The 16,394-nt window shown below is 40.2% G+C and overlaps 1 protein-coding gene across 2 annotated transcripts in view; it reads right to left on the bottom strand.

Moving 5' to 3' along the window:
• The window catches only part of TEDC1 (tubulin epsilon and delta complex 1), a 74,029-nt gene that overhangs the window by 48,449 nt on the left and 9,186 nt on the right, over positions 1-16,394 (bottom strand). For both annotated transcript variants that reach the window (XM_086753547.1, XM_086753548.1), the window contains exon 4: positions 4,137-4,307. In XM_086753547.1, coding sequence (XP_086609673.1) covers positions 4,137-4,307 — 171 coding nt within the window. The remainder of the gene's footprint in view (positions 1-4,136; positions 4,308-16,394) is intronic.

The following is a 16,394-nucleotide window of genomic DNA, read 5'->3' as shown; positions in this document are numbered from 1 at the left end:
CACCTAACCTTCCCCTATTCCAGGTGTGATTTCTGTCCTAGTCCTTAGTGGATGGAGGATAGCTGAAAATATCCACAGGAAATCCATCAGTGCTGCAGAAACATAGTTGTTCCGCTATTTCTTTTCACATGCTGATAGCGGGACAGTGCATTTAACAGACCAAAAAAAAAAAATGCCAGTTTTAAACAATATAGGTTCCTTCCTGTTTTTCTGAAATTATGCAAGGCTTCTCATTCACATTTTTTAAAGCAAAATCATAATTCAAAGCCTAACTAAAAACAGCTGCTCTCCCCTATGAATTCAAGAGGGATCAAAAACCAGGCAGCTAGATATTCCTCTGGCACTTAACAAAAAGAGGAAGAAACAGAAGAGAAAGAACCAAGAGGCCTGCCTTAATGCAGTAATTTATCCTTCATGCTTCCATATATTTGAAGGTATATGTGGTAAATATGTACCACTGAGAATTTCGAGGGAATTATAATGGTATTACTGTATTATACTTTCAAAGCAGGCCAACCTGTCCACGTTGAGAAGCCATTGTAACGTTATTCAACAGTTTGTAGCCTCAGGCTGCAAAATTCCTCAGCATCACAGAGGATAAGATTTCCCTGAGGAAGTCTTCCTCCTACAGCAGGACATGTGTGTCTGTAAGCTTCAATGTGCCTTGTGGGAGCTGAAGTCACTGCAAAGCAGCTCATCAGAAGAACTAGCAAAGAGGAACAGCCAGTCAGACCACCTAACAAGCAATTCCCAACACATGACTGGCTGTAGCTCCAGGGAGACTTCCCTTTTCGGTAACTGACGCTGGTTACTACAGAACTTCACACCATCAACCTTAATTGGCTCCGGGCAGGATGGAGCTGACAGGGCCCCCAGCATTCAGTCTCAGTTATCATTTACGTACTTTAGAGAAAGAACAGCCAGTTATTTTTGCCTGTGTCCCCCTCATATTTCCCTCCTACTCCTCCCTTTCTTCAGGCAGTACAGTACTATTTCATTAAGACATGAATCATCACTTCTAACTTGAAAGTACATGTCCCTGATCACCCAAGCGATTCAGGATTTTTTCACAAAATCACAGAAATGGGAAAGACCTTTGGAGGTCTCACGTCCTGCTCTAACTAGGACTATTGCCAGCATCAGTTTGTGGCTTTGTGTATGCGAATCTGGGACACCTCCAAGGATGGAGACCATTCAGCATCTCTGGTGACCTGTTCCAGTGCTGCCCATCATCCCAGTGAAGCTTTTTCTAATATACGTGAACTTTGCAGGTTATTATCAGTGGCCCCTTCCCCTTTGTCTTCTGGTACTGCTGAGAAGACCATGGATCCATCTTTGTAACTACTCATTAAATAGCTCAAGGAAGCTATTAGGTGACCTCTCCCCTCAGCCTCCTCTCCACCAGAGCAAACAAGCCAAACTCTCTCAACCTCTTCTTGGAGGTCAGGCTCAGCTTAGCTAGTCCTTGACTATCTCCATAGCCTCTTGCTGTACAAGAGCTATGTACAATTCTTACTTCCAGTAGCCATATCCATACTTCAAAAATACAGAGTGGAAAAGCAGTCATCTCCTGAATAAGAATATATTTTCCACGTGTGATATATTTTTCACAGAAAGGCCCAAATAGAGAATATGGTATTTTAGAGCCTCTGTGAGTCACAGAATGAAATCTGTGCAAGTGTCGCCACTACTTGGCAAGAATTATAGCTCATGATCAGCAGTAAATAAGACTGTTCCGTAGTTGAGATACATAACCTGTTAAGTTATTAAACAGAGCGAGTAAAAGCCATAATTATCATTTTGTAGAGAAAGTCCTCTGTAAATTTGTCAGCATAATTAAAAACATCGCATTCATTAGCCTTTTGTTTGTGGTTTATATGAGAAAAGCAGCAGCTCACATAGAGGTCATATTCAGTCAGTTCAGTCTTCTAACACAAAGCAGACTAGTTCCAAAGTTTTAAAATTAATGCAGTAGCACAGCCAAAATTTCTCTATATGGAGTCAGGAAATGTCAATTATTGTTTATGCAGCTGTTAAATTGTATAAGTATGTCATATTTTGTGTTACCATAAATGTTAACATTATTGTTGTAATGAAGTCCTTTTACCTTTCAATTTTCCTGCTTTTAATTCAGACTTTTAATCAGAGCACTGCACTTTATTACAGCCCTGAACAGAACTCCCACAGTTGCCCAGCAAGTATTTCAGCACAGACAATATCAGTGTGTGGATCACACATGGTGGAGCTGGGCTCCAGTCTATCCTCCTATGTATACATCCACGATGGCAGCCCTCTGCATACACTGCAGACCACAGTCTGATCGTAAGAATCACCACCAGCACCGCTTATTTGCTTTCGGTTTAGTCCTGGTGAGAGGGCAGTAATGGCAGCTTTGGGAAAGTGGATGAACAGAGAAACATCCTCCCTCCTGCTTATTATTCCAGATTCTGGAAATTGTGGTCCAGGGATCTGCAGCATAACTAACCTGTCTCTTGTATTTGTCTGACTATAACAGTCCTAACTTTAGCAAACATTTTTCCTTGGATAGCCACAGGAAAAAAAAAAAAAAAAGCCCAAGTTTATTTCAAAGTACAATCCCCATAGGAGGTCATCATCTCCCCTCTCAACAAGTTTAGCATGTTGCCCAATCAGCACTTCTCTTCTTCATTTCAGTGCCTGATGCGCATCACTGAGAGTATCTTTGTTTGTACTTGAGGTCCTGGGTTCGACCTACTCTTAATTCTTCCTTGGTCTCATTAACTGCAAGCTGAGGTAGAGAAGCTGCCTAATGATTTGTTACTGCCAAGTACTACATAAATCAGAGCACTGATGATGAATTATGGAGATATTTGCCTCACCTACTATAAAAAATCAGCATACTCTAAATAGAGGTAGCTTATCAAGGTGAGAAGATGCCAATCATTTCATTTGAGTTTTATATCACTAATCCATCTCCACTAATCCAGTAGCATCAGTCTGTAATGTCAGTGCAAAAGCCAAGGACTGCACCTTGGAGAAGCACTTATGGTGAATTGCTATCTTTGTTCATAGATCACGAAAACACATTCACAGTGGGCAATGAGAAGCAAAAGGTTATTTTAGATGCTGCACACACAGCACCTGATCTTTCCCTAGAGCTGTCAATCAGACATCTTCCCTAACAATCAATTCATGTAAAGAACAAAATGTAACCTCATTATGGTTTTCAGCATTGCTCTGTCAGACAGAGGATTAAAGCCAAGAAGGTATCTTCATTCAAAACCCTCTTGTTCTGGTTCTGACAATTTTCTGATTAACGTTGTTCTTTGAGAGAAGAAATTTCTCAAAATTGTTCTTAGCCTCAAAAAGGTTCTCTCTGAAGATTCCGAGTACAAAACCCAGCAGCTCCATATAAGTTACCTGAAGAGATAAGAAAGGAGGCCTAGGGAAAATAGTACTGAATAACTTTCAAGACTGTCTTTAGAAGCATTTTTTTTTCTGACGTGTCTCTGCAGTAACCATCACTGTCAATGTTGGGACCGCAGGCCATTTCCATCCTAAGCAGACATGATACTCCCAGATGTCTGCGATTTTCAGGCAGGCATATAAACATTATTGATATATGGGAACAGAACTGGAATCTTAGCAATGTAGAGAACACTACTGATTCCCGATTTAAAAGAAGGTAGATTTTAGGTTCTGCTCAGACATTCCCTAGTGTTTCAGAAAGGGAAACTGCATTTTATTTTGCTGCTATTACTTTCAACATCCATGCTTAGTATTTTGAATCCACATTTCCGATGAACGTGTACTTCTGAATCACTACTACTTGTCCGTGGGACCAGAATGCTTTGTCTTGCTTTTTACCAGGCGTTTTCTGAGAAAAATGGAGACAGCCTATGGTTGCAGAAGTGACTAATGTGCCAACCTGCAAGACAGACTTTTATACAATTATAACCTTGCAAACACTCTACATACTTCATTTTCCCATGGTTCCGCCCCACTGGGGAAATGTGGGGTATTTATATTTAGAGTAATTCACTGTTATCTACAGAAAATGCAGAACTAGCAAACAAGAATAATTTGTACATTTAGCACTAGCTGACAAGGCTTTTAAATAATAAACAATGCCATAGTGAGTTAGAAGAACCATTTACCTTGTGCAAAAGTTTGCATTGCTCTTGGTGCTGAGCATGCAAACTCCGCCACTGGAACCTCAGCCTCCCATTTAAGCACTGAAGGTATCGAACATCTATTCTGTCTTCCAGTCCATATACAGGTGCTATTTCAGTTGTACCTTTCTGGCTCTTAGGCAGATCATTTTCACACTAAAAGGAGAAGAGAACAATAAAATATTTTAAGTTATCTTCAATACTTTCAAATCACTCAGTAGTGAAGAACATACAAGGCAAATAGGCCAAAAGGAAAAAAAAAAAAAAACCCAAAACAAAACAGAACAAAAAACCACAAAAAGTCAGTCAGTCCCAGCAGTAGAGAGAAATTGTAATCTTTTAGATCACAGGACTGGGAACAGCCTAAACAAGTTCTGAAGCCTGGAATAAATACCAGCTTCTCAGCTATGATGTGGTGAGCTGTCTCCTCTCCCATCTTTCATTTTCCGTGTCCAGGAAGACACAGTGTTCCTGAGACAGCAAGCATGTTCTTTACCCAGATGGGGAAAAAAAAAAAAAAAAAAAAAATAAAATAAAAAAAAAATAATCACATTTTGACTAGATTCTAGTAAGTCAAAAAAAATAAAAACCAGATTAAGCTCCTCCAGTGTCTTCCTGAAACTGCTGCAGGCTGTATTCGATGACCCTATTTTGTAAATCAATGCCTTATATAGGAACAAAATTGTGGGCCTGTGCTTACCCAGCTATTTTCTTTTCTCCATCCAGCATTTCCCTTTTTGCAGGATAGAGGAAAAGAAACAATCATTCAGTTGACATTGGCCAAGAGTCCACAAAGGCACTCCCAGCTACAGCTGCACCACTTGTCTTGCATTGCTTTGCCTTTCTCTAGAGTAATTTGGAAGGAAGAAGGGAGAAGCAAAGTTTCCATTTGTTCATCTTATCCCACTTTCCTTCTGCTGTAGGAAAAAAAAAAAAACCAACAACCTCATGCATCTTCTGCATGAAATTTCTGCTTGCCCAATAGCATAAAGCAAGCAAGTCATTTCTGTCCTATCTCTTTCCCAAGGAACACAGGGGAATTCTACATCATCCAGCCTCTTGCACAAAGAGATCATTCACATTTACAAACAGATTTCTCCCTCCCTTTTCAGCTAAGACTCCTGCAGATCACAAATTAAAAGGGGAGGAAGACATGGGTTGTTTTACTTCTGAGGCTAGTAACACCACTGTCGTAGTTCAGCCCCAACGGGGACCAGACTACGCAGTCTCTCTCTCACTCCCCCCACTCTCCGAGAGAATAGGAGGAGATTTGACAAACAAAAGAAAACCAGAAAAAAAACCAAACACGCGGGTTGAGATTGAACAAAAAGTAAATTTAACAGTAATGACAGAAGAAAACAAGACAGTGATGGAACACAAATACAGTACAATAGCTCACAACAGATCTCCACATCCAGTCTCTTCCAAGTAGCAGGGGGCCTCCCTTCAGCACCCTCCTCACTTATATACTGAGCATGATGTCAGATGGGATGGAATAGCCCTTTGGCTAATTTGGGTAAATTAACCCCAGCTGTTAGCTAATTAGTTAACTATCCCAGCCATAGGGGCTACCAGCTTCAGTTCTCCACCCAGCTCAGGTAAATATTAACTCTATCCTGGCCAGAACCAGGACAACCACTTAAAATAAGGTTGAGCTGTCAACTTCATCCAGCCTATAGAGAGTAGATACACTAAACACAATCCATAATTCCAGATTTTTTACTACAGCATATCGTAAGACGTAGAAATAACTAGAACTGCAAAGGCCTGGTTATTCAGGATGGGTGTTCACCAGCTAAGAAAGTATCTGCCAGTTGTTGCACTCTGAAGACACTCCTTTGAAATGGAAATTTTAAAAGTCTACTTGAAACCTGACTGTTTTCAAGAAAACACTTCAGCAGATATTTGGACCCATAGGCCTTGATGGTATTTAAACACATGTGCTTCCCTGCTTCACAGACTTCCATGTTCAATAAAATCTTATAAAGACTCAGTTGGCAGGCAAAGCTTGAATGTAATTCCAATTTGGATCTGAAACTAAAAATGCAAACTGTAAAATGAAGAGAGTTTAATCTTACCTTAAACGCAGATTTCAGCAGAAGTGTATCTATAACTGTGATGAAATAACCCCATAATGCTCGTTTTAACCTAAATATCACCTCAGTTGACAGGGCCTCTAATACAATGACTGTTCATATTATTTATAAGCACAAAAAAAACGCTGTTCTGGTCACATAACAAAGTGTATCAAGATTACAGGTTTTTTCCCTTTGCTCTGTGGCTCAGATAAATGCATGCTATAAATCAAAGGGGTGCAGAGTTGGTAAAGGGCTTTTCTTTTCAAAGGCACAGATTCATCTTAAAAAAAAAAAAAAAAAAAGTAGCTCCTTTGTGCCAACTGCAACGTCACTCTTTCTCCTCAGAAGTCTTCAGCCCCTTGCCCCTAAATCAAAGGGCACTATGTCCTAGTAGGGCGCTGCAGTACTAGCTAAGTACCTTCATGGTTCAGATTGTCTCAACCCCACCAGGAGAGGTTTCTGGACCATGAAACCATAGAGATATGATCACTGAGTTGTGCATCAACATAATGAGCCAAGCAAGTGGATATCAGTCACTACAACAGAGAAAATGCATGTGTAAATATTAAAACACTTCACATAAGAAGCCAGAAAGCCACAAGGCCAAAGACAGAGTTGGGATTCCCAGATTAAAATCTGCTTTTTCCATAATTTACACTTCCAACTCCAACTTCCCTGGTTAGAGGTTTCACAACAGCACAAATACTGCTCTCCTGGGGATTCATTTCAGGGAAGAATGGCATTAGACTTGATTGCTTTGGCAGTACAGTGACAAACACCATGCAGAGCTAATCTTATTGTAGCAACCTGCCTTATTAATATTAAAATAAGGAAGCCAGCCAATGCATTTTTAACAGGATCTCTCTATTATTTATTTCACAAACTGCACAAAAAATTTACTTTTGCTATGAAATACTTAGCCTGGCATAAAGTAAACAAGGTAAAAAAAAGGTCTTGCATATTATACTGTGACCTCAATTTCTAGTCCCATCTTTACAATCTAATACTATTTACTGCTCTCCCAGTGGGAGAAAAATCTCTAAAATACCAGCCCAAGCTACAGCCTTTGCTTCAAATATCACTGTGAATTTATCTAATCTATGCAGCAATATGGGTACACACCTACATTCACTTCTGAAATACAGAAGTGCATATTATTTAGTCAAAGTCATAAAGAGAGCAGCCAAGGCAACTACTCAGGGCTCTCACTGGCCTCCCTGCACTTAGAATGCTCCACATCAGCTCTGGAAGAGATCATTTCATAGCCACTTACCAGAAAACCATTTTGCTTGTAAACTGCTTGCTGTGACTAATGTTTCTCTTGGATTCTGTTTCAGAGAAGGGAGGCACATGGACTCCAGCGACAGAATGGTGCCACAGGCTTGCAGTACAAAAGCCACATCAGCCCATATCGGCACCCTCACTGACGTGTCAGAGTCTTTTCCCATTACACTGGCCATATCAGAGCTGGTCTTGTCAAACTGGACTACGTGGACTCACCAGAGCACCTGTGATTAGCGTAACTTAAGCAGAAGCTATATTGAAGCCACTCAATTCCACTCCCACTGTAACTCACCCCAAACAAGCTTTTCTGTCCTAAAACGTCAATATCCATTTTTTTGGCAAGACTCAGAAAAACAAGCACAAGCCTGATGAAGGTGACATGCATCTATTAATATAAATTATTTTGAAGCCATGTCCTGAACTATCACCCTGCCCGCACATATCCAGAACTGAAACCCAGCGCTTCCGCGGTAAAAGATCCAGGCCAATAACCAGCTAAGTCCCACAATAAATACACATTCTAGGACACCACACATGACCATCCCAATTAAGGTAGCTCACAAACTACAAAACCTACTTCAAGCTCTTAAATACATCTCTGGCTTAGTCAGAGCTAAACACAGTTTATAACCTAAGAGTATATATTTAAAATTTCTGCAAGGCAGCCTAGAATTCAGTCTCCAACACCACAGGAGTTTTGCCCTAAATATTCCTCCTCAGACTACTTCAAGTGCAATTGTTACGAAAAAAAAGATGCCAGATCATTCTCAAAACCTGTGAATGCACTTGTGGTTAGACAATGCAGCAAGTGCAAAAAAAAAAAAGCCAAGACAGTCCTCATGTCTGCTCAGAGCACTTCTGCCAAGTCAGATTACTTAGAGGAAAAGTATAAGGGCTGGGAGAAAGAAAGGTGTGAAAAAAGACATGTCGATATATCCATTTTGAGTCACATTCTGTATATCTGAACAAACAACTTGCATGCAATACACTTAGACATAAAAGATTAAGTTTAAACTTTTATAGCAGAAATAAAGCTTTTCTTTTTGGTTTTAAATACTAAGTAATCCCATGTTATTGGAAATTGGAGAGCAGTTCTACTAACAGTGGATGGAGATAAATTAAAGAAGCACTTCATAATATAAAGACCTTATCAAAGAACAAGATAAGCATCAATGTGTTTGTAAACATGTGAGAAATAAGCATTTTTTTGCACTACTTGCTCCATTTGAGGATTTGAGTGACATTGTATGCAACTGACCTTGCTCTCTTCATACACTTGGAATTAAACAAACTCCCAAAAAAAATTTTAAGGCAAAACTCTTTGCAGATTCAGTGGAGATCTTACACTATGGCACAAGCAGTAATGCAGAGAAAACCCTCTGTTGTGCAACTTCATCACACTTCTACACTTTCTGCACTTTTCCAATTCATACAGATAACAATGCTTATAAATTCTTACCTTAACTTCGCTATGTCCTGTACACACAACAGAAATGAAGAGGCCTATGCTGCCTGCATTGCTGTAAGAGTTCCTCCAGAGATGCTCTTTGCTGACTATGAGCTGCCACCTCTCGGTACAGGGCAGACCCTGGCCACCACCTGCTCTGGCTTATCCCCGGACATCTTCCAAATCCCTCCAAAGATCAGCTCTCTACTTGCGTATTTGGACAGCCGGGGAACAACCTGCTGTTCTTCCCACGGAGAAGCAACCTTACTGGAATATGGGTAACATGTTTAACCCATGGATATATGCATTAAAGTCAACTCCCTGACATCAATCCTTGAGCAGAGCAAAATAAAGCGACTGCCAGCTGAAGCCTCCAATACACACTCCCATCCCACTCCTCACTTTCACCTGAGTTAACCTGGGTACTCTCAGGTGCTACTCAGATCTTGGCTACACTAAGCACACAGCCTGGTACCACAAAGGCAGGAAGGAGCATCCGTCGCTGCAGGACTCGGGAAAGGCAAAGCAATCGCATAAATCAAGCCAATAAAGTGCTTCTGCAGGTTTTACTAAGCGCTCGTTCTGAACTACTCATACTTCAGACAATGGTTTCGATGTGACATAGCATATGTTAACCTGTGTAATTACAGATCTTTAAATGGAGTATAATTTTTTTTTTTTAATTAAACACCATAGCCAGAAATAACACTATCAGATATGCTTTCCTAATTAACACAGCCATACATCTACCTGCAGGAGGGGAAAATGTGAAAAGGAACAATTTGAACAGACGAATGCGAGAGGCATAACACTATTTTCATTAACAGCGCCATCAACAACACTAATTGGATTTCCTCCTAGACAAGGTAGGATCCAGATTAGACATATGCATGAAAAGATAGATAGTGTAAGAACCCACTCCCACACGATGCACATACCAATTAAATATCCAGATATTTGCACAGAAGAATACGTTTTCCGCAAACATAAGTGCTCACAACGTAGAAGTTATGCTCATAAAGTACTCAGCAATTAAAAAAAAAAAAAGTAAAATCCTGTGTTTCCGCAAGGCCTTTTAGCTTTTAAATTTCAAAGCCTTTTGTAAAAATTACCACTCACAACAGCACTCCCAAGAGCTCTGCTAGTATCTGATTGGCAAAGAGTGAAAAATAGAAGGTGCTGAGGGAAGCCAGAAAATGCGCACACAGCTCCTACCCATTCCTGCCTTGTTCAAACAAGCCTGTCTGGCAGCAGCCACAGGCCTGAGGCACTAGAGCAACTCAGTCCCGTATCCCATCCCTCCTCGATCATTCAGGAGGTTACTTAAGAGCTCTGCAATAGAGCAAAAGCATTATGCCTTTAAAAGAGCACAGCAGCACTGCCTGATCTTTGGAGCTGCAAGGCCAAGGGTACCACTTTTAAAATAACATTTAAATCCCAAAACTCATTCCATCATGTATTCAGCCAAAACGTAGAAATCAAATATACTAAAACAAACCCGTGGCAGGGGAGACCTTAACTCACACAGCACCGCATTTTGCAGGGCTCAAGGAATGCAATACAGATAATGCCTGGCACTGCATTTCCTCTGCCTGCAGCTGCAGCCCTGCTTGCCTGGGTCCATTTTGCTGCACTGTCAGGGAAGCAATTGGGTATTAGTCACTACAACAGAGAAAACGCATGTGTAAACATTAAAACACTTCACATAAGGAGCAAGAAAGCCACAAGGCCAAAGATAGACTTGGGATTCCCAGAGTAAAATCTGATTCCCAGATTAAAATCTGCTTTTTCCATAATTTACACTTCAACTCCAACTTCCCTGGTTAGAGGTTTCACAACAGCACAAATACTGCTCTCCAGATCAGTTGCTGCTGGTCAGGGGGTAACCAGTGAAGAGAGAAAGGTGCAGCATGCTCTATCAGCAGTAAATCTGGAGCAAGAGGCCAATGGAAGAAATAGTAACTGCCCTCTAGGAGAGGAGAGGCAGAGCTCTGCCATATGTAGAAGGCCTGCCATGCCCTTCTTTGCACGCTCCTTTTGTTCTCCTCAGGCAAAAGTGTTTTATTTCAAAAGATCCTCCAATGAGAGTTAAACCCTGACCACTTAAAGTGGGACACCAAAAGCAGAGGATGTTCTAATTTAAATAAAAAGGCCCCTAGAGAGCAAAGATTACCAGAAGGAAACAAAGGTACTGGCTGCTCCCCACCACTGGAGGGCAGGAGAGGCACTGAAACAACTTAAAAATCCCTGTTCACGCAACAGACAAGCGAGGAGCTCCCTGACAGGATTTCAAAGTACAGAGTACCAGTATAACCAGACTAAGCCTTCCTATTAACACACCAGTCCTCATCTTCCTCTTCTCACGTGAAGGCTCAAGTGACTCCAGTGCCTGGTGGTACAACTCCAGCCAGAACACATCAGCTGTAACGTCAGGTTCAAGCAATTTCTGCATTTATTTGAAATTCAGACATTGCCCAGAGAAATAGCAAATTCAATAAATTATAAGCCTTTCTGATAATTTCAGACTCCTCTTTCAGAGCGTTTTACCCTGACATACTGACTAAAGGAAAAAAACAAAATCTTAAGCGTATTCACTGTGTCAGGCAAAAACAGATGCTGTTAACCACACAATGCACAACAGGAAAGTGTTTTTCATTGGGAAAAAGGTTCCATTACAAGTCCAAAGCATGGAATTTAAAAAAAAAAAAAAAAAAAAACACACCACAAAAGATGAGAAGGAATAGCATCTATATATGCACATGCAGAATGACAGGGAGAGAATTTCAGCTATCACCTGTAATCTGTGCTTACACAAAAAAAAAAAAGTGCATTTCAGGAGTCCAAACTGAAATGTGCTCTAGTTCTTGTATTGCAAAAACATATTCCTAATTTAATCACCTCTGACCACAGAATAAGTTTAAGTCTACAAGCAATACCAGTAACTAAGGAGATAAAAATTAACACTTCAGGGTTTAATAGTTATCCAGTCAGGAAATTACTTTAAAAAGTACAAGAGGCAGACAAGCAAAATGCAATCATTTTTCTCCCTTATTTTCTGCTGCAAGCCTTTATAGGCTGGGTAGTAGCACGACGAGAGTGCTGCAATAGACTTGTCAGCCACAAAGGAGCCCAGTGAGCTGCAAAGGTTGAGCCCTGGTGCTACCCCAGCAGCAGCAGCACAGAGAGGGGTGCGGCACACACCAAATGCATCGAGTTGCTGTGGGCAACGCAGTTCTGCTCGCTGTCAAAAATGAGGCAAGGGAGATTCTGCAGGCGAAACTTCAGTGCCTTCTCTTCAGGTTTCAGGGATGACTTGGAAAAAAAGTGTTCCTTAGCAGCTACTGTAACATGGCAACAATAGCAAAAAAGGGCAAAGAGATAAATGGTGGGACTTACTGGAGGACAAAGAGAACAGAAGTGTAAGCACAGGGAATAAGGGAGGGAAATAAAAAAAAAAAATGAAAGCTGACAGACTAATATAGCCCATAAAGATCTGGAAAGTAATTATGCTTCTGAGTCAGAATCAATAGATTAATAAAGTTTCCACCCCCACTGGAATAGGTGAAGAGGGGAAAAAACCCAGAAAATTTATATTTACTGACACTGGTGCCAAAGGTTTCCTGCTGGGGGAACAGCAAGCTTGGCTGCTACGTTAACACTTTCCTCTAATATAATGGTTTATGGAACAGCAGTGACAGTCAAGATTTCTAGAAGAGAAAGGCATTTCAACAGCAAGATTAGACCAAGCATAAGCTTATACCATATTGGAAATAGCCAGGGAGGCAAACTAGATCATGACAAACAAAAGATTAATCAAACTGCAAACCTAAGAGTCAGAAGGCATGTTTAGTTTCATTTTTCCCCACTAGAAGTAATTAAATTGAGTTCACTTTGGCATGCTAGACACACATGCATGAATTACAACTATAATAGCCGTAATAGCCCTATTTGTTGATTACTATATATTCACGAAAGGGGAGGGACATCCAATTTCATTCAGAGGCCAAGAGGCAGGCAGAGGGAATTAGTGGAACTAAGAATCAGTGTTTGTACAACATCGCCTGGTGATAATGAGGGATATAACATCACTACCCCCATCTAAATATCTCAAGAACCTCTACACATAATTAAATTACAGGCACATAGATTTCAGCTGTAGAAATAACACCAGTACATGCAGTATTCCCCCCTGGAAACAGAAGGAATACATGCTCACAGAGCATTGCTATTATCTGCACAAATCGCCGTAGATTTGGAGCGAGCTGTGATTATATCACTAAAATTTAAAAAATGAGGCAAAAAAAAAATTAGTGAACTATTGATTGCGCTAAAAAGGCAGGTTCATAGCAAACAATTATCTGCTTCTCAGAGACAGAGAACATGAGAACTCCCCAGGCCTGCCTTACGAGTTCAGTGAAGGACAGCATTTCACCTCTGGTTTTCAGATATGTTTTGTCCTTTACGATTTTCATGTGTAAATAGGAATCAATGAATAGTACTTGAGAATAAACTGCATGTACACAATCACCAAAGCAACAAAAGATGTTAAGACCAACATCACAGCAGTGCATATTTGAGATAGAAATCCACAAGGGGTGTAAAAAGCCTTTGAAGACAATGTCCATCAATTAATTGCCTAGTGCTTTAAGGCAGTAACAACAGGGAAGAAATCCTAAGTAGACCCTTCAGTAAATTGATGTGAACCTCCAATTCAGATTGTACTTAAGTCTTTATAGACCTAATACAATCAGTTGTTGTTTTGGTTTTGGTTTTTTTCTTTTTAAGGAGTTGACAAATGTGAGGTTTGAACATTCACTTACTGCCTCTGGAGTCACCAACCTGCTAACAGATCAGCACAGTAATTTCAGAGAACGGACTTGCACTACAGCAGCCAGGTACTAGAGCGTGAGCGGGCAGCGGCCCCTTTAGTCCTGCTCGTCGAGCCATCCTGCAGCAAGCGCACAGTATCCTGGCTCAGGCAAGGCTGCGCCACTGCCATTCCAAAATAAATGAGCTGGAAGCTCCATGGGACAAGGTGTCCTGAAGGATTTTCTTACCTGACACACAAAAACAGTCAACCCAAATAATCATCCTGGGCTACTAATCATACCTGTCCTTACCAACAGCTACCTCAAGATTGGTTTTTTCATTACATTAGCCACACTAAGCACTACCTCCTACCACTTTAACCCTTTCATCAAGCTTTCACCTCTCTTTAGTTTATAATTCTAGGAACTGCTGAACTTTTGATTCTGAAGATGTAAGTGCATGTGAAATGAAGCTTGTGGAAGCCTTCCCCAGCTCAGGATCTTAAGCTTATGAATTCATTCTAGCAGCTGAGCTCCATGTCCATCATGTGTCATGAATACCCTTGTCCCTCTATAAATAACAGCCTGAAATCCTTTAGAGCTGATGGAAGTGTTCAATTTGCAGGGGAAGAAAACTGTGTGGCTAAGGAACTGCAAAGAAGAAAAGGGCAGAGTGGTAATCTGAAATTAAATGAAAGGAATTAATTTAATTGGCCCTTGACATGTTGGGTATTTGGCATATTATCAGCAATTTAGCAGCCTGTAGGCTTTGTTTCAAACTTAGGCTCAAAGAACAGTCAGAAAATGATTGCACTCTTAATTTACAGATTAGCTGCATTCTCTCTCCTTCATACAACAGACCCTGTCCACTTTTGTGGATTTCAGACAAAATTTTAAAAGCAAACCAAAGGAATATAATTTTGAACTACAGCTATTTCTACAGTTCTTGAGACTCCATTTTTTAGATGAAGACAAAGGGTAAGGATTTTCTTCACATTTATTCTCACCAGTAGACCAACAGATGTGCTTTGCCAGTAAGTACTGGCTTTCATGCTTTGCTGACTTTGGCAGATATCTCAGCAATGCACCGAACAAAATACTATTTCATGGATTTTTGTTTTGTAGTATTTTAATTTCAGGAAAATATCTTCAATTGTTTATAATAATTTTTTAAAAGACTCCACGCTGTGGAAGATTTTTCAAGCTCTTTCTCAGCTGAGAATTTCAGTTGTTTTAAAGGGCATTTCCTTTTCTTCTGTTTTGAGACAGAACTTTCTGTAGTGAAGCTGGTTTTCCTTCTTCTTTTACCTTTTTTCCTTCAATTTATTTAAATAGAAGATAATAACATCTCTGACATGTTTAGAAACGCCTTTACAATTTGTTACACATTTTCCAACACTCCAGCTTAAGTATCACAAATGCCTGGTATTTAACATTACCAGAGTCAAAATTCCAGCACTCCAACTGTTCAGGCTGTACTTTAACTCACAGGATGTCAGGTACCAAACTGACACCCTCATCTTCTTCCTTTCTTACTATGATTTTAGGGGCCATATTGTTGAATGCTGTCTAACCGATGAGTAGACTTTGCCACATTAAGGTACCCCATAAAATAACAACAGCTATCAAATAACATCACATAACAATAACAGAACTATCACACTTTTAAGCAAAATCAAGTTTTGCTTTCGTAAGTGATTTACAAGGAACTGAGTTATCAATCAAAATGAGGTGTGTGACCCACCTACTTTCTCCTTCACACTCACCATTGCCTCCTTAACTGTGCGTTCATATAACTTCATTTGGTTATCTCTTACTGGTTCAGTTTACTGGTTTTGTAATGTCTATTTGACTAAATAAAAGGTAAGACCTGGCCCTCACAATTCTGTTTAACTTTCTTGTGATTGAGAATCACAAAACACACTATTTGCATATTCTCCACTGTAACTACGTTCTGTCATTTTTTTCCCCCATGAACATTATTTTTACTGGAGTATGAAAACTTGCTAGATGAACACCAGACAAGAAATGTTGCCATTAATACAATGAGCTTTACATAGGTATGCTAACTCCAATTCTCAGTCTATAAAATCTTTGTCTGGCCTATTGAAAAAAATTTTCCAGACCTGTAAACCTTTCCAAACACTGTTTTGGACAGTTATTGGATAAAAACAGAAATATATATTTCATGCGTTTTGAGAAACACAGGTAGAGCAATTTAGAATGGCAGTGAAAGGCACAGCAACAAATTTCTTTGTGTGCCTCTGTGTGGCCATAAGAGATAACACTGTATTATCATAGTTCTTTCATCCTTTTTTTGAAAATGCAAAACTTAAAACCTTCAGAGAAAATAACACATGTGCTGCCCCATTTCCTGAATTCATGTTGCTGCTACACTTCACCTTTTGTAACAGAAATTAAGAACACAAAAAATAGTCTGCTACCACACAAGAAAAACAAGAAAAAGGTAAGAGGAGTTTAAAGTAAGAAGTTCTCCACAAGTGTGTTTCTCCTAAAGTCTCAAGGCACCCTTCGCATCACCAGAGGGCACCATCACCCACACCCAGTGCACCAAGCATGGCCTCTTGTGCTCCCTATTCTGCCCAGCAAACAACTGTAGTGTAGC

Source organism: Chlamydotis macqueenii, chromosome 8 (assembly GCF_036417535.1).
Source record: "Chlamydotis macqueenii isolate bChlMac1 chromosome 8, bChlMac1.mat, whole genome shotgun sequence".
NCBI classification, from domain to species: domain Eukaryota; kingdom Metazoa; phylum Chordata; class Aves; order Otidiformes; family Otididae; genus Chlamydotis; species Chlamydotis macqueenii.
Note: the sequence above shows the minus strand (reverse complement) of the source record. Positions and strands in the feature narration are given on the sequence as shown.